Source organism: Ovis canadensis, chromosome Y (genome assembly GCF_042477335.2).
Source record: "Ovis canadensis isolate MfBH-ARS-UI-01 breed Bighorn chromosome Y, ARS-UI_OviCan_v2, whole genome shotgun sequence".
In the NCBI taxonomy this organism is placed as follows: Eukaryota; Metazoa; Chordata; class Mammalia; order Artiodactyla; family Bovidae; genus Ovis; species Ovis canadensis.
This window is the reverse complement of record NC_091271.1, coordinates 18,661,769-18,680,675: the sequence shown is the minus strand read 5'-3', so window position 1 is coordinate 18,680,675 and position 18,907 is coordinate 18,661,769. Positions and strand designations below refer to the sequence as shown.

Here is an 18,907-nt window from a genome sequence, read left to right as displayed (position 1 = left end):
AACAGATCATAGATTTTTAAATAGCAGCTCAATATGAAGATCAAACAAAACTGTACTTCCTCTATTTAAAACAAAATCACATAAATTACCCATCGGTTTCCCTATATTTGATATTATTGAATAATGCTATAAGTTGATCTTTTTGTTTTTAATGGGGTTTTTAACTTTGACTGAAATACTGGCTTCAGACTTACTGAAGGCAGAATTAACTATTTTTTTTCTTTTTTTGACCTCCTCCTTTTAGATTTGGGGGGTGATGATTCAAAATCAGATGTGTTCACCGTAATGGATGCAACTTCCACCAATCCTGGCTGAAGGGGTTCCAGTGATACCTGAATAACAATTTTTGTTTCAGGAGACAATCCTTCTAGCTGCTTAGGCTTCTTAAACATTTGATGACACTGGGTCTTGTGATCCCTCTCCTCTTTGGAAGTTAAAAACTGTAGCCGACATTTGGAACACTGGTGAAAACTCTTTTCCCAGTGCCCTCGATGATGACGTCTGTATGCTGTTGCAGTTTTAAAAAGTTTGAGACAAAACGGGCAAAGTAAATTCTTGGTGTTACCATGGTATGCTCTGAAATGTGCATCCACATTTGCAAAAAATGATGATCGGTAACTGCAAACCTGGCATACATAGTGCATTTCACCAGGCTTATGATTGTCTTTCATGTGCTCTAAGAGAACCTGATCTGTCTTAAAGGACAACTCACAGATGTGACAGACTGCAGAGGGCTCCTGGGCCGTGTAGACACTTTCAATGTGACTCTGCAGCTGGAAGGGAGTCGGAAACTGGCGGAGGCAGTGCTGGCAGGTGGTGTGGGTTTTCCAGCTGTCACCTCTCTGCCTCTCAAGTTCCAAATGGTGCTTCATGTGATTCATAAACTTGACATTTTTTAGAACTTTCAAGTAGCTGAGGCATTTAAACGTCGTGTGGGTCTTCGGTTCTGGCTACCCAACTCCTCCATGCTTGCCATAGTAGAAGTCGCGAAGTAACACAATCAGATTTCCTTCTGTGGGATCACCAATTTTGTTTGGACTTGCCAAACTTGGAAAATCAGTTTTTGTCCGTCCACTTTCCCCTAAAGGTCTTACAGGCTTGCAATGAACACTGTCGTTTGGAAAAGGTGTTGGACAAGGTTCTCCATTCTGAACATGGCTTAGTGAGGTATGGACACGGTCTGGTGTGCTTTGCTGAGTGGTCTCTGTATGAAAAAAACCTGGCGGGGAGAAACCTAAAGAATGTTCCCCTACAATGCCATCGCTGAGTTTAGGCCTTCTGGGATTTCTGCGATTTGTTTCACAAGAGGAAACTCGCTTTGATACATGAGGACTTTTATTCATATCTCCTGCAGAAACTGCTGTTTCTACTGGATGCTGCAATGAACTTGTGAAGGTAATCAAAGAAGAACATAACTCCTTCGAAAAGCAATCAGGCACTATTTGTGGTGAAATATTTTTATAATCAGCTTGAGACGGAGGTTCAATAATAATAGGACTACCTATGGATCTTGAGTCAGAGTCAGACACTGGAAAGACAGTCTTTGATTCTGATGTAGGAGTCACATGACTAATAGGCTGTAATCTGTGAGCATTACCTCTCCTGAAGTGACCGTACCTTTTTCTCCTTGAATAAGAACCTGGGGTATCTCTGTTCAGTATGTTTGAAATGACTGGTTTTGAAGCTGAGCTCATCCCAACAAAGATCACGTCAGCATCTTCATTTACATGTTCCACTCCAACCAAGATCACTTCATCATCATCAGCATCATCTACTTGTTTCGTCTCTCCCTCCCTTTTCCGTACTTCTGGCTCTTGTTCTTCTTCACGTAACATACATGGGAGTTCCATATTTTTAATACTTTTTTATTCTTAGAGGGTGCGGCCACAAGTCCCAGTGCTTCCTTTATACAAACTGCCACCTAAGTATAAACATACTACAGATTAGTTAAGTACAGAAAAATGGGCTATTTGATTATCTCCAAAACTCTAGAGTACTTATACACACCCTTATCTTACAGACAAAGACACTGAGTGTCAAGCAGACTCAATGACAGCTAAAAAATCTACGACTACAAGTCTACATGGCTCTAGAATCATAGCTTTGTCGCATGTTCACTTTAACCTCTTCTATTTAAAAAAATAAAGAGGGGAAAAAAACCAAAACGCCACACTGATCATTACGTGAAATCACATGTAAAGGATGAGTATTTTTACAAAAGCATTGTTCTACAGCGTTTCGAAGCATGGACTTTGGAGTCATAGGAGATTAAGTTGGAATTCTAACTTAACCACACACCAGTTGCGTCTTCTTGGTCAAATTTGTAACTTTTAAATGTGTTTCTGTATCTTAAAGACAAACATGCTTATTTCTTAGACTTAAGGTTAACAGCTTTTTTAAAAGGCATCAGCTATTCAATGGCATCTTGTTTTGTAGTAAAAATGGAAGAAAATGTATCTTAAATGCACATTACAACCGATCCACAAATTCTAATTTCATAAATGTTAACAAACAAAATAGGTAGCAGATTCAAAGTATAATCTATCTATACCTAGTTAACAAACAGCATAATTCAATGTCAAGCACTTAACACAGGCCTAGGAAAAGGAGAATGGGCTCTCTTTGATAATCTCACCCCAATTCCACACTGCTATATCCTAAATTTCTCCCTCTAATCCTGGCTAAACTTCAATCCAACAATGCTTCATCCTTTATGCCACATGTCTCTTCCCCACATAGCAGGCAAAGTGATGCCAGTCTTTCTCTCATATCAATATCAGACAGAGATATCACTCACACACACACACACACACACACACACACACACCTGATATCCCTCATGAATACAGGTGAAAGAGTCCAAAACAAAATACTGGCAAACAAAATTCAACAGCATATAAACAAGACTGTATACCATGATCACATGGGATTTAGGGAGGTATGCAAAGTTGGTTCATGATAGGAAAGTCAACCAACATTATGCCATTTTAAAACAATAAAACAAATAACACATCTGCCTGAAGAAAAAGCATTTCCTTGAATCTAGCACCTTTTCATAACCAGGGTTAAAAGAACACTTAATAATTAAGAACAGAAGAGAACTTTCTCAATCAAAGGGCACCTGTAAAAAGACCCACAGCTAACATCATACTTAAGAATGAAAAACTGAAAGCTTTCCCTCTAAGACTGGGAACAACACAAGGAAGTCTATTACACACTTTGGCTCAACATTATACTGGCAGTTTTACAACCAGAGCAATCAGGTAACAAAAGAGAATTGCTGCTGTAGTTTAAAAAAAAAAAAAAAAACACAATGAAAAAACAAAAAACCGCTTTCAGAATGGAAAGGAAAAATCAAAGTATATTGGAGATAACATACTTTTGTATATAGAAAATCTTGAAGAAAACACAAGTATTAGAATTAATATAAAGCTTGCAGAATAGAAGACAAATATTTTAAACGTCAACCACATTTTACACTGTAGCAACAAATGTTGTTGAGTAAATACTTGAATCTACACTAGCATTCAAAAGAATACTTAGGAAGTCAGAAAGAGGAAGACAATATATTCTTTTGAATGGCTGAGTAATACTCCATTGTGTATATGTACCACAGCTTTCTGATCCATTTATCTGTTGATGGACATCTAGGTTGTTCCATGTCCTGGCTATTATAAACAGTGCTGCAATGAACACCGGGGTACATGTGTCTCTTTCAATTCTGGTTTCCTCAGTGTGTATGCCCAGCGGTGGGATTGCTGGGTCATATGGCAGTTCTATTTGCCATTTTTTAAGGAATCTCCACACTGTTCTCCATAGTGGCTGCACTAGATTGCATTCCCACCAACAGTGTAAGAGGGTTCCCTTTGCTCCACACCCTCTCCAGCATTTATTGCTTCCAGACTTTATAGGAATCAATTCTAATGAGACGGAGGAAACTGGAGCCGATTATAAACAGTGAAGTAAGCCAGAAAGAAAAACACCAACACAGTATACTAACACATATATATGGAATTTAAAAAGATGGTAATGATAACCCTGCATGAGAGACAGCAGAAGAGACACAGATGTATAGAACAGATTTTTGGACTCTGAGGGAGCGGGAGAGGGTGGGATAATTTGGGAGAATAGCACCGAAACATGTACACTATCATGTAAGGTAGTCGCCAGTCTATGTTTGATGCAGGATACAGGATGTTTGGGGCTGGTGCACAGGGATGGTCCAGAGAGATGATATGGGGTGGGAGGTGGGAGGGGGGTCAGGATTGGGAACTTATGTACACCTGTGGTGGATTCATGTCAATGTATGGCAAAAGCAACACAGTGTTGTAAAATAAAATAAAGTAAAAATAAAAATAATAAAAAGGAGAGAAAGACAAATATCATATGGTATCACTTCCATGGACTCTAAAATATGACACAAATGAACTTATCTATGAAACAGACTCACAGACATAGAGAGCACACTATGTGATTCCCAAGAGGGGAAAGTTGGGGTAGGCACAGATTGGGAGCTGGTGATTAGCAGATGCAAACTATAATATATACAATAGACAAACAAGAGCGTACTGTATAGCACAAGGAACTATATTCATAATTTGTGATAAACAATCATGGAACAGGGTATGAAAAAATTGTATGTGCATATGTGTGTGTTTACATATGAAGGAAAGGAAAGGACAACTGTTGGCAAGCACATACAGAAATTGGATCCTTGTGTGTTATAGATAGATTTTAAAATGGTGCAACTGCTACAGAAAACAGTTTAAAGGCTCCTCAAAAAACTAAAAAACTAGACCTGATACATGATTCAGCAGTTCCACTTCCGGATATAAAATCAAAAGAAGTTAACATGGGGTCTTGGGATATCTGCAGAGCCGTGCTCACAGCAGCACAAAGCACAACAACTAAGAGGTGGAAGCATCGAAATGTCCATCAAATGTGATATATACACACAATGAAATATTATTTAGCCATATAGAGAAAATTCTGTCACATGCTACAACATGCATGATCATTTCAGACATCAAGCCAAATGTAATAAGCCAGTCGTACAAAAAGACAAATACTGTAAGTTTCTACTTGCATGAAATAGCTAACACAGTCAAGCAATAGAAAGGAAACAAAAAAGAACGATGGAGTCCATGGTCTAGGTCAACGGGCAAGAAAAGAGGAGTTGCTGTTTAATGGGACAGGTAATGGGTACAGAGTTTCGATTTTGCAAGCTGTAAAGGTGTAGAGATCTGCTTCATAACAATGTGATAAGGAATTCTCTCGTAGTTCAGAGGTTAGGACTCCACAGTGTCCTATCAGGGGCCTGGGTATGATCCTCAACCAGGGAACTGTCATTCAAGCTGCACAACACAGCTAAAACAATGACAACAACAACAAATCAACACTGTGACTACGTGTGTGTATATGTCTTAGTCACTCAGTTGTGCCCAACTTTGCATCCCCAGGGACTAAAGCTCACCACGTTCCCTTCTCCATCAGATTTGCAGTGGGTTGCCATTTCTTTCTCCAAAAGGCTGATGAAAGTGTGCAAAATACTTAGCATGCAAAAATGGTTAAAATGGTAAAAATTTAACTTAGATGTTTTCTACAACAATTAAAAACAGAAAAGCATTTAACAACCAGGAAAAGAATTTGAATAGACATTTCCGACTCTTTGAAACCCCATGGACTGTAGTCTACCAGACTCCTCCATTCATGGGATTTTCCAGGCAAGAGTGCTGGAGTGGATTACCATTTCCTTCTCAAGGCGATCTTCCCCACCCACGAATTGATCCCAGGTCTCCTACCTTGCAGGCAGACACTTTCTCTTCTGAGCCACCAGGGAAGCCCTGAGCAAAATGTCAATCAGTCTCACTGAGATACTACTTCACACCCATACTACTTCACACCCAATCAAAAGGACGAATAATAACAAGTGCTGCAGAGGATGTGGAGAAAAGGAATCTTCATGATATTGTTGAGGTAATTGCTGTAAAATGGCACAACCACTCTTGCAAAAGTGGTTGGTCAGTACCTCAAAAATTAAATGTAGAGTAGAGATATGATCCAGGAATTTCCCTCTTTTGTATATATGCACCAACACTGAAAATGTTCAGTCCATGCAAAATCAGTGTTCACAGCAACATTACTCGCAATAGTCACAAAGAGTACACCATCCACGTATTATCCATTCATTGACGAATGGATAAACAAACTGTAGTATATGCTCAAAATGGACTGCATGGAAGCCATTTACCATATTCATATACCATATTCAGCCATAAAAATAAAACAAAAACAGTCACTGCTATACAAGCACGAACACGATGAATCTTGAAAGTACACAAACGAGGGGACTTTCCTGGAGATCCAGGGTTTAAGACTCTCCACAGCTGCCATCCCTGGGCTGGGAACTAAGATCCCATATGCCACATAGCTAAATAAATAAATATTTAAAAAGAAAATACGACATCTGAATAAAGCCAAACACAAAGGTCACACATTGTATGTGGGAGAACTGTAGGTGGAAGACAAGCAGGAAAGAGAAGCACTCTGTAATCCAAGTGAAACATTTTTTTCAGGGAGGAGGAAATGAACTACTCTGATAAAGGCTGCCAACAAATTAAATAAAATAACAATTAAAAATTCACCACTGAGTTAAACATTTGAATTCACCTGTGGCCTTGACAAGAGTGGCTTTATGGGAAAATGAGAGAACTCGAGATAACAAAGTCTAGGAACAACTCTGCAGAGTTCTATAACAAGCAAATATGAAATAAAAGCAGCAGAAGCAGGAGGTGTCACCAAAAGATGGATTTTTAACGACAGGTCACATTATAGTCAGTCTGTTTGCTGATGGGAACCATCCAGAGAAACAGAAACCTTAATCCAGGAGGACAAAGAGGAGACTTGCTAGAATATCAAGAAATGAGTAGGTCTAGAAATGAGCAGATCAGGAATTGAGTACATCAAACCACAAGAGCACACAAGCTGGAGAAGGCAATGGAAACCCAAACCAGTACTCTTGCCTGGAATATCCCACAGACGGAGGAGCCTGGTCGGCCGCAGTCCATGGGGTTTCGAAGGGTTGGACATGACTGGGCGACTTCACTCTCATGCACTGGAGAAGGAAATGGCAACCCACTCCAGCGTTCTTGCCTGGAGAATCCCAGAAAAGGGGGAACCTTGTGGGTGGCTGTCCATGAGACTGCAGAGTCAGACACGACTGAAGCGGCTTAGTAGCAGTAGCAGCACACAAGAAGGGTACACAAGCCAAATAATTTGCTCACATTGACAGAGCTGGGATCATATAAAAAAAAGGCTGGCATAGTGGATTAATGGGTATGGTAACCAGCCTTCAAGTGAATTCAATCTCCTGATATTCCCACCCCTGTGTAGTTCTCTCTCAATCTATCACAGGGTAGACCTGTGAGACTAAGCAAATACACAAGTGCAGATGTGTAACATCTCAAAAAAACTCTGCACTTTATCATGGGTGCAAGTACTTTCCTGAATCACTCATTCTGAGTAAAGACAGCAGCCTCCACAAGAGAAGCCCCTTGGAGAGGCCCACAGAAGGAGGAACTGAGGCTTCAAGAGTACAGACAAGTGAGAGAGCTTAGATTCAACTAGCTAAGTCTTCAGAGGTTGCCAAGCCAGACAAAAGCTTGACTACTACCTCAGGAGAGATCCTAGGCCAAGAGATAACAAGTGGTAAGTTCTTTCAAACTATTCCATGTTGAGATCATATGTACAACACAAACATTTCAAGTTCTAATACCATTCACATCATACTTACACACAGAACAGTTCTCCTATAAATATAGCTAAAATCAAAACACACACACACACACACACACACACACACACATACAGACACACACACACATACCCCTATCCACAGCACCGAAACACAGGAGTTGCCTGGCAGTCCAGTGGTTTGGTTAGGCCTCAGCCCTCTCACTGCCAGGATCCTGTGTTCGATCCCTGGCTGGGGAACTAATATCCTATGAAGCCACATGTTGTGACCAAAACAAAACATGCGGTGAAGTTCAAAGATGTACCAGCAAGATAAGTATACAACACAGCTGTAGGCACAAGTTGCTGGGCATAGAGCTCCTATGATCTTGTTTACGCGCATGGAATGAACTCAGATGGTGCCTCACCCCCATCCAGTAGAGTTCACTTACTTAATGAAGAAAAGCCCTTAAGGGTACAGAAATGAGCAAGTAATCTCACGTGAACATGTTAAATCGCAGGATAATTTCTGTGAATGAACCACCGAATTCATTCATTCATTTGGCCATGCTGTTTGGTTTGTGGGGTCCCAGTTCCCTGACCAGAGACTGAATCCAGACCACTGCAGTGAAAACGCAAAATCCTAATCACCAGGCCACCAGGGAACCCCACACCTGCATTGCTTTGCTTTCCTAGCTAAAACCTTAGGATATGTGCATTGCCCCATTTTAGCCTCACCAAGTGGTAGGAGTCAGCTCTACACAGCTTAAGACCCATGGTGCTCTTACTTTTTTTCTTTCAAGAAGGCAGGAGAAAGCAAGTCACCCTGCCTGTTTTTAAGCTTGCCACTCAGAAAGCTGCCAACCTGAAACCATGATGGCCCTGAAGTCAGCACCCGCAATCAGGGTCAGGTAATCCCCAATCAGGAATACTCTCTCTCAACAGCAACGTGTCAGCCGTCGAATGAAAGAAGAAAAACACAAAGTAAGAAAGCCACAACTTTGTCCATTGTTGTAAAGATGTCTGTCACCTTACCTCAGGGGCCCACTGAAATCCTGAGCGCTTGAGACCTCCCAGGCAGCACACAGTCACATCCTGGGGACAAGCAGAGGAAACGGCCAGGGTGAGTCCCCTGTTCCGGGAACATTCTATCCCCCCAGGCCCTACCTGGTCCTACCCTACGGATGCTGACCAGGCGTCTCACACTCAACCAGACCAAGTGATTGAACTCCTTTGCCCTGAGCTTCTTCCTCCCACCTCCCTTCTCTCAGTAACAAACAAACAAATACCTCATCTGCCAACTTCCCGAACCAAAGGCCTGAATCTCGGGGCCCCCAGGGATGGGGCAGCCCTGGAGTCTGAGGAGAGGCCGAGGAAACAGGAAAACGACCAAAGCACCAGGGCAGTGACGAGGCCACTAGATCGATTTTTTTCTTTTTTTTTTTGCTGCGCTCGCCTGCCTATGCCTGGGTGCAGGACGGGGTTGGGCCGTGAAGATTTGTGTTTGTGTGTGTTTAAATCATTAGGTTCCACAGGAGAGCTGGGGGTGGTGCCCGGAGCCAGGGGCCTAAGAGGCCCTTTCCTGGAGCTGGCTTGTCCCACCCGCCTCCCGGGCCGGAAAGCTGCTGGAGAGCTGAGCCAGCCCAGACTAGAGAGGAGAGAGGGCGAAAGGCGCCTGAGGCCTGTGGGTCCTGCCGCACGCTCCCTCTTGAGGGCCCGCGGGCCCTCACCAGCCGCCCCACCGAGCAAGGCCTCGTGAGAGTGGGGACCCGAGAAACCCTCCCTTTAGCCGTCAGGCACCTCTTTGGCTGAACTACGCTCCAGTCCTTACCAGCCCCCGTTGACGGAGGAGACAGAACTGCCTGCGGCTCACCTGCCTTAGGCAGTTCCCGGATCAAGCCTGAGGAGGCGAGCCCGAGGGGATGAGGCCTCCTCAGGTCAGGGGCGCCGCCTCAGCTCCTCCTACAGGCGAGCGGGCTGCCTCCGATGATTGGCTGCCAGGTGTCGGCGCCTGCCATCTGATTGGCCGCGAGACCGAGTTAGGCGCAGCGCCCGCGATGGACACCCCCCCTCCCCTCCCCCCACCCCGTAAAAGCACCCCCTGTGGGCGTGGTCAGGCTGAATCTGAATCTCAAGAGTATTGGGTCAAGATTGCTCAGCTCACCAAACGTGAAGAAGGAAAAAACAGACGGCACAGTCGCCAGGGCTCAGGGCTGAGAACGGCCTCCGAGTCTACCAGGGGAGTCCAGTGATGGTGTCCGGCACTCACAGCCCTCAGGGGTGACCTCCCTTAAGCCAGTTCTTTGCTTAAGGAACTTGACCTTACAGTGCATCTTGGCGCCCCTCCTCTTGGAATTACATTTCAATCAAGGCAGGGCAGCCTGCCCCTGTTTTTGCACTGTCTATTGTGAGCTGAGAATGAACTTTACTGTTTCTTCTTCTTCTTCTTTTTAATTTTAGAGCTTTACGCTTTTAATGGCTGAGGAAAACCAAAAAGAATTTTATTTTCTGACGTGGAAATTGTGTGAAATTCAGTTTTCGGAGTCCTTAAATTTGGAACAGGGACTTGCCAGTTTCTTTCGTTGTTGTCTATGGCTGAAAACTTAATCGCCAATGATCATATTCGCAAAGCCTAAAATATTTCTTTTTTGGCCCTTCACAGAGTCTTTTTTAAATGCCCTGTGCTGCTGGAAGTCTCCTAGTAGACCGTTGAGATCTCCTATGGGAGGATAAAGTTTTGGTTTTGTTACATTATTTTCTTCTCTAATATATTCATTTTTCATTCTTTACTAATTTCATTCCTTCACATCGCTATAAGTTTGTTCTGTTGCTCATCTTTACAACTTTTTGAGATAACTGTTTGTAACTCTCATTTCTCTTGTATCTAATGCTATAAATTTACCTTAATTTGTTGTTGTTGTTCAGTCCCTCAGTCGTGTTGGACTCTTTGCAACGCCATGGACTGCATGCAGCACACCAGGCTTTCCTGTCCTTCACTGTCTCCTGGAGTTTGCTCAAACTCATGTCCATTGAGTTGGTGATACCATCCGAACATCTCATCCATCGCCGCCCACTTCTTCTCCTGCCCTCAGTCGTTCCCAGCATCAAGGTGGTTTCCAATGAGTTGGCTTTTCCCATCAGGTGGCCAAACTATTGGATCGTCAGATTCAGCATCAGTCCTTCCAGTGAATATTCAGAGTTGATTTCCATTAGGATTGACTGGTTGAATCTTGCTGTCCAAGGGACTCTCGAGAGTCTTCAACACCACAGTTCAAAAGCATCAGTTCTTCGGCACTCCACCTTCTTTACGGTCCAGCTGTCACATCCATACATGACTGTGGGGAAAACCATAGCTGTGACTAGATGGACTTTGTCAGCAAAGAAATGTCTCTGCTTTTTAATAGGCTGTCTAGGCTTGTCATAGCTTTTCTTCCAAGGGCCACATATCTTTTAAGCTCATGGCTGCATTCACCATCCACAATCATTTTGGACCCCAAGAAAATAAAGTCTGTTACTCTTTCCATTGTTTCTCCGTACAACTTTAACTGTGTCCCGCAATTTTTGCGAATAGACTGTTCATTATCATTCACGTCCGAGTATATCCTAATATTCTCTTCTGAAGACAAGCCTAAATATTGCATGGGCTTCCCTGGTCACTCAACTGGTAAATCGCTTTCCAGCCAATGCAGGAGACACAAAAGGCCTGGGTTCGATCCCGGGTCAGGAGGATCCCCTGGAGAAAATAATGACAATCTGCTCCAGGATTCTTGCATGAAAATTCCATAGAGATATGTGTTAAGACAGTTATTTCTATTTTCCAAGTGAATGGCATTTTCAAAGATGTTTCTTGGTCAATTTCTCATTATTGCATTATAGTCAGATGACACAGTCTAAATATTATTGATCCTTTGTATTCGAAGATTTCCGTTAAGTATGCCGTACTTCAGATTTCCATCTCGGTGAAGTCAAAATGAAGTGGGTGTTGTGTAGAGAAAACACTTGCAATGTCTGAAATGTATGTATGTGAAATGACTTCCTTTATGCTTCACAATTATTCCAGCATCTTTCAGTAGGGTACCTTTAACTAAGTTCCAGGGTTTTCTCAAATTTTACCAGTTTTTCCACAAATGTTCTTTCCTAGTTTCATAGTCCCATATAGGATACTGAACTGCATGAGAATATAGAGCAAAAAGCTACAGATACCTCCCTTAGCTTACTCTGGTCTATAGCAGTTTCTTAAACTTTCCTTGTTTTTCAAGACTTTTGACAGTTTTCAGGAGTCCTTCAGGGACAGGTATTTTGCAGAATGACTCTCTATATGGGTTTGGGATGTTTCTCCTGATTGCCCTGGGGTTTATATAATTTTAGAACTGTACCTCCAAGGCAAAATATCTTTCTCATCATCTCCCATCAAAGATTCATACTATCAATATGACCTACCACTAGTTCGTCTGCTATAAAGTTGTCTCCTTCCTGCTGACATATTCTGTTCTTGGAAACAAGCCGCTAAACACAGCCTACATTTAGGGAGGGGCATGGAATCTCATCTTGAGGAAACTATCGAAGACATGCACAAATTACTGAGTATACAAGTTAATTGAAACTCCTTTGTAAGGAAGATCTGGTCCTTCTAGCCATATCTTTTAATGTTAAATTAATTAAAGTAAAGATTTAATAGGTTTCCAGTTGGTGCTAGTGGTAAAGTACCTGCCTGCCAATACAGGAGATGTAAAAGATGTGGGTTCAGAGGAGTCTGGTGCGCTACACTGATGGGGTCGCAAAGAGTTGGACAGACTGAAGCCGCTGAACACACACAAAGATTTAATACCGCAGTCACACTGGCTACATTTTAACATTTGCAAAGTGGCATATTAGACACGGACATAGAAAATATCTTTTACTGAGAATTCCTTAATGATCGGGTTGTTAGAGATTTGTGCTTCCACTGCAGGGGGCAGAGAGTCAATCCCTGGTTGAAGATCTAAGATCCCTTAATCCTCACCGCCAGGCAAAAAAAAAAAAAAAGAAAGAAAGAAAACAAACCCTGCCGGATGAACACTCCATCTGAATATACAGATAAAGGATATAAACAGAACACCTCACAGAAAAGAAAAAAAACATAAGCATTTATATATGTGAAAAGCTGATCGCCCTTATGAGGGAATACATGTAACAATTATGAAAATGTTTTCTATTGCTGCAGAAAGGTCTGTGAATAGCACTGACTTAGGTCATTGTTTTTCCAACCTTTCTTCTTTTCAAATGTGATGCATATTAACACATGAAACTGCTTTAGCTCTGTCTCAAAAATTTGCTATTTTCACTATCATTCAGTTCAAATAATGTTTTTCCCATAACAATTTCTCTTAGGAGCAATAAGTTATTTAGGTTCAGAAGCAGGAGAAGGAGAAGCCTAAACCACAACATTAAAGAGGCTTGTGAATTACAGAGGTGCCGCTTTTGCACTTTGGGTTCCTGGCAATCCTTACTCTATCCTCAGCCTGTGTGCAGTGTCATTGCTTCATTTTCAAACTTTGGGAGTTCTGTACTCCTCAGTTATCTTTCTGGGGTTTTGTTTGGTCATGCCACAGAAGCTGTGGGATCTTAGTTCCACAACCAGGTGTTGAACCCTGGCCATTGACAGTGAAAGCATCAAGTCCGAACCACTGAAGCAACAGGGAATTCTCATACCTCTTTCTTTCTTTCTTTCAAAGATTTGTTCATTTACTTGGCTGTGCTTGTTTTTAGTTCCAGCACAAGGACCCTTCAATCTTCATTGTAGCATGTGGGAGCAGGAATTTTAATTGTCACATGTGGTATTTTTAGTTGCAGTATGTGGGATCTAATGCCCTGACCAAGGAATGAACTTGGACGCCCTAATCTGGGAGCACCGAGTATTTCCACCGGACTACAGGGATGTCCTTCCCATGAATGAACCCAGGTCTCCCACATTGCAAGTGAATTCCTTACTGTCTGAACCACCATAGCTTTGACTATAAGAATTTTGGTCAGCAGAGTGATGCCTTAGCTTTTTTTTTTTTTTCTTTTTTGATGCTGTCTATGTTTGCCATAGCTTTCTTCCAAGGAGCTAGCTTCCTTTAATTTTGTGGCTACATTCACCATCCACAGTGATTTTGGAGTCCAAGAAAATCAAAAGTGCTGTTATTTTCAATTGTTCACCATTTCTTTGCCATAAAGTGATGGGACCAGACGTTGTGATCTTCGTTTTTTGAAATTTGAGTTTTAAGCCAGTCTTTCACTCTCCTCTTTTGCCACCATCAAGAGGCTCTTCACTTTCTGCCCTTAGGGTGACATCATCTGCATATCTGAGGTTGTCGCTGTTTCTCCAGCAATCTTGATTCCAGATTGTGCTTCATCCGACCCAGTGTTTTTCATGATGTACTCTGCGTTTAAGTTAAATAAGCAGGGCAACAGTATATAATCCTGACGTACTCCTTTCCCTATTTGGAACCAGTCGCTTGTTCCATGTCCAGTTCTAAGTGTTGCTTCTTGACCTGCATACAGATTTCTCAGGAGGCAGGTCAGATGGTCTGGTATTCCCATCTCTTTAAGAATTTTCCAGAGTTTGTTGTGGTTCACACAGGCAAAGGCCTCATCACTTCATGGAAAATAGATGAAGAAACAATGGAAACAGTGACAGAATTTATTTTCTTGAGCTCCAAAATCACTGCAGATGGTGACTGCAGCCACGAAATTAAAAGATGCTCACTGCTTGGAAGAAAAGTTGTGACAAAGCTAGGCAGTGTTTTAAAAGAAAGAGACATTACTTTCCCAACAAACGTCCATAAAGTCAAAGCTATGGTTTTTCCAGGAGTCAGGTACAGATGGAGGAGCTGCACCATAAAGAAGGCTGAGTGCTGAAGAATGGATCCTTTCAAACTGTGGTGCTGGAGAATGGAGAAGACTCTTGAGAGTCCCTTGGACTGCAAGGAGATCCAACCAGTCAATCCGAAGGGAAATCAACCCTGAATCTTCAGTGGAAAAACTGATGCTGAAGCTCCAATACTTTGGCCTCCTGAAGGGAAGAGTCAACTCATTGGGAAAACAAAACAAAACAAAACAAAACCCTTGATCCTGGGAACTATTGAAGGCAGCAGCAGAAGGCATGACAGAGGATGAGATGATTGGGTGGCATCAGCAACCCAACGGAATGAGTTTGAGCAAGCTTCAGGGGATGATGATGGACATGGAAGCCTGGCATACAGAAGTTCATGGGGTCACAGGGAGTCAGACACGACTGAGCAACTGAACAACAAAAGCCAGGCAGGGTCTTTATGTACAGCTGGCTGAACCTCAATGGGGCTTTTCTGAATTTCTGGAGGTGGGTAGAACATAATTTTTTAGCCAGATCCCATGCTGCAGCATGTCTGGAATATTTTGTGCTCGTAGTCAATCTTTTTTGTGTGTTTTCTGGGTGGCACCTGGGAGTCAGTGTTCCTCACAATGATGGATGCTGTCTCTCTCAGTCCCAGCTGAACTGAACTTTGGATCATGACCTCTGTTTCAGGAGGCAACCCTGGCAAGTGCTCTGGCTGTTTGAATGACTGATGATTCTTGGTTTGGTGCTCGGTCTTTTCCTTCACGTTCAAACTTTGTAGCCAGCACTTGCAACATGGAAAGACCCTCCTGTTGCAGTTCCTCTGAGCGTGATTTACAAAGGATGTCACCTATTTGAACATTTTGAGGCAAACCAGACAAACAAATTGTTCATGTTTCCATGCCATGTTCTAAAATACGCCTCTACATTGGCAAAAGCTGACAATCTGTAACTGCAAACACGGCAGACATAGGGCATTTTGCCAGGTTTGTGACTGTCCTTCAGGTACTGTAAGAGAACCTGATCTGTTTTGAAGGACAATTCACAGATATTACAGACCGTGGAGGGCTCCCAGGAAGCAGGGACACTTTCCATGCGACACTGCAGCTGGAACGAGGTGGGAAACTGGCGGTGGCAGTGCTGGCAGGTAGTGTGGGTTTCCCAGCTGTCACCCTTCTGCCTCTCAAGCTCCAGATGGTTCCTCAGGTGGGTCATAAACTTGACATATTTTAGAAGACTCAAGCAGCTGAGGCATTTGAAGGCTGTGTGAGTCTTCTGTTCTGGTGCCGTCTCTTGTATGCTCCAAAGTAAAAGCCATCAAATAACATTTACTCTCATCAGTGAATTTGATCCCAGATTTACTTTCATGGGATCAACAGTCTTGCTCTGACGTGCAAGAGTCAGAAAGTCCATTTTCTCCAGGCCTGACAAACTACATGTTCCTTCTGGATCCATAAGACGGAAGCATGCCTGGCCATTGGTGCGAGTCCGTGAAAATGATGCCCCACCATGCACACGGCTCGGTGAGGTCGGGGAATCTTCCAAGGTCATAACCGTGTTTTTCCAGGAGAGATATCTGGAGGGGCCATGGTGGAGGCAGGTCCCCCTGGGATTCCATCGCTGAGTTTGGGTCTTTTGGGATTCCCACTGTTAAAATTCACATCTGAAGTGGGACACCGCTTTGAATTAAGAGGGCTTTCATCCTTGCCTCCTAATGAGAGAACGGCTCCAGAGAGACAGGGAGGCCGCAGAGAGAACAATTCTGAATTGTGAAGGACAGTTTCCGGCGAGCTCGTTTTCTAATCAGGTTTAGATGAAGGCTCCGAAATAATAGAACTGCCTCTTCCTCCCCATGCACACTGAGAAACTGGTGATACGGCAGCTGGCTCTGATGCTGGGGTCCTCAGATTTGCAGGTTGCCACCTGCAGGAGGGATCCGGATTCACGTGGTCCTTCATTCTTCTTGAAGATGAGTCCCTGGTCACTCTGTTCAAAACATTAGAAATGACTGGCTTTGAAGTTGAAATCACTCTGACAAAGAAGGTTTCAGCATCCTCCTTGACGTGCTCCACTCCAACAAAGATGACCTCAGCATCGTCATTGTCCTCACCTCTGGATTTGGACACGGCGGTCTTTTTTTCGGGTTGTGGTGGTGCTTGTGCTTCCTCACACGGGAAGAGATGGGCCATTTTGCAACCACTTGTGGCTTCAAGTGGCCCCTTCTAGTGTTTTTCTCCCCCTAAAAGCAATCACCAGGCAAGGTCATCCCCTCTGATCTCAGGTGTCAGTCTCTGTGGTTTCAGGTCACCCTCAGTTGGTCACCGAGAATATTAAATGGAAAACTCCAGAAATATACAACTTATGCATTTTAATCTGCAGGTAATTCTGAGGAGAGTGATTGGAATCTCACACCATCCTGCTTCCTCCTGCCCAGAATGTGAATCGTTCCTTAGTCCTGAACATCCCACGCGTCTGTCACTCGGTTACCACAATGACTGTTGAGATGCCACAGGGCTTGTGACCAAGTTATCCTTACTTTACTCAATAATGGCCCCAAACCGTAAGTGGAGGGATGCTGTCCATTGACATATGCCAGAGAAAATCCATTAAGTGCTACCTTTCAGTGAAAAGATCGAAGTTCTCAATTTGATATAAAAGAGAAAGAAACAATGTATGCTGAGGTTGCTAATATCTGTGGTGAATGTGAAGAAGAGAAAATAAATCTGGGTTAGTTTTGCTGTCAAACCTCCAACTGCAAAAGGTATGGACACAGAGCGTAGTAAGTGCTTAGTTAGGGTGAAAAAAAATCGCTCAATTAGTACAGTAGTATATTTTACATAGCGACTAGACTCACAACACTTTTATAAAAGTATATTGTTATAATTGTTCTATGTTATTATTACACCTTCCCTGGTGGCTCAGATGGTAAAGTGTCTGCCTACAATTCGGGAGAGCCAGGTTCAATGCCTGGGTCAGGAAGATCCTGTGAAGAAGGAAATGGCAATCCAGCCCAGAATTCTTGCCTGGGAAATCCCATGGACAGAGGAGCGTAATAAGCGGCAGTCCATGGGGTCGCAAAGAGTTGCACATGACTGAGCGACTTCACTTTCACTTTCCTGTTATTTTTAGGCAGTAGCTATCTCTTACTGTGCCTCTATACAGTAGACTGCATCACAGGTGTGTTTGTATAGAAGAACCATTGTGTATATAGAGTTTGATACTGTGTGAGGTTACCGATGTCCCCTGGGGGTCTTGAAACTTACTCTCTGCCGATAAGTGGTGATGATTATATTTCTTTCAAAAGACAAAATTAGTACCTGGTTTAATCACTGGCTGAAACATTGAGATAACTATTAGCACCCTTAGACATAAGGAAACATCTCAAACTCAGTGAAATGACATGACCCTTTTAAACTTCCTTCTCCAGCCACCACTTTTGCCTTGACTCCCCATGGTGGCCCCCGTGCTCCTGTTAAACTCTGCAGGAGAGCTGGTAGGCACCATTTTGCTTACAGATCTACAATCTCACTCAGAAATGCTGACCGACAGAAAATGTCCAAAAGAGCCCCCAGCTGTCCCTTGGGGGTGCCTCTCACTCCCTCCACTCTCCGAGTCCAGAAGGCACCATAGTCTATACATGGATCCAAAATATTTGTTTTAAAATCCCAGCCATTTCTAATAGCAGGACTTGAACCTGCCTCATGCTGGCAATTCTCTCTCTCTCTCTCCCTCCCTCCCTCCCTCCTTCTCTCTCTCCCTTCCTCCCTCTCTCTCTCTCTCTCTCTCTCTCTCTCAGAGAGGGAGAGCATTTACACTGTACTTGAAACTACTTCCACAGCATCACCATTGTATTAGGTATTATAAGGAATGTGGAGATGATTTAAAACATGTGGGAGTATCCCCTTACGTTACATGCAAAGACTGCACCATTTTATGTAATGGACTTGATCACCCATTAATTTTGGTGTCTCCAGGTGCAGGGTTCCCAGACCCAATCTCCCAAGGGTACCAAGGAGGGAGGGATGGGACTTCTCAAGACTTCTACTGCTCCCCCTGCCTTGGATGCTGTCTCAATTACCAGCACCCAACTCCTGAGCTGCCTCGGTCCACAGTTTCTCTGCCAGGCTTTCCTGACCATGACATCAGAAATCACAGCCTCCCCCAACTCACATGCCATTTTCCCCTCCAGAGCTATTCGGCTGCTGTATTTTGGTTTCTAGAACAACATGGAGTGTCTGTCAGTGCTACATGCCTGCTGCATAAATAAACAGAAACTGTTATTAAACAATCATTTACCTGTACCTCAAGCTCGGCCCACTCATTCCTGGCTCCCCAGGT

The 18,907-nt window shown here is 43.2% G+C and overlaps 1 protein-coding gene and 1 pseudogene across 1 annotated transcript; both read right to left on the bottom strand.

The window, feature by feature from the left end:
- Positions 1-209: 209 nt before the first annotated feature.
- On the bottom strand, positions 210-1,850 carry LOC138431461 (zinc finger protein 280B-like). Its single transcript, XM_069573599.1, is given in 1 exon segment — positions 210-1,850. A coding segment is annotated over 1 exon segment (1,641 nt).
- Positions 1,851-15,045: 13,195 nt separating this feature from the next.
- LOC138431460 (zinc finger protein 280A-like) lies at positions 15,046-16,758 on the bottom strand (annotated as a pseudogene).
- Between the last annotated feature and the right edge of the window lie 2,149 nt (positions 16,759-18,907).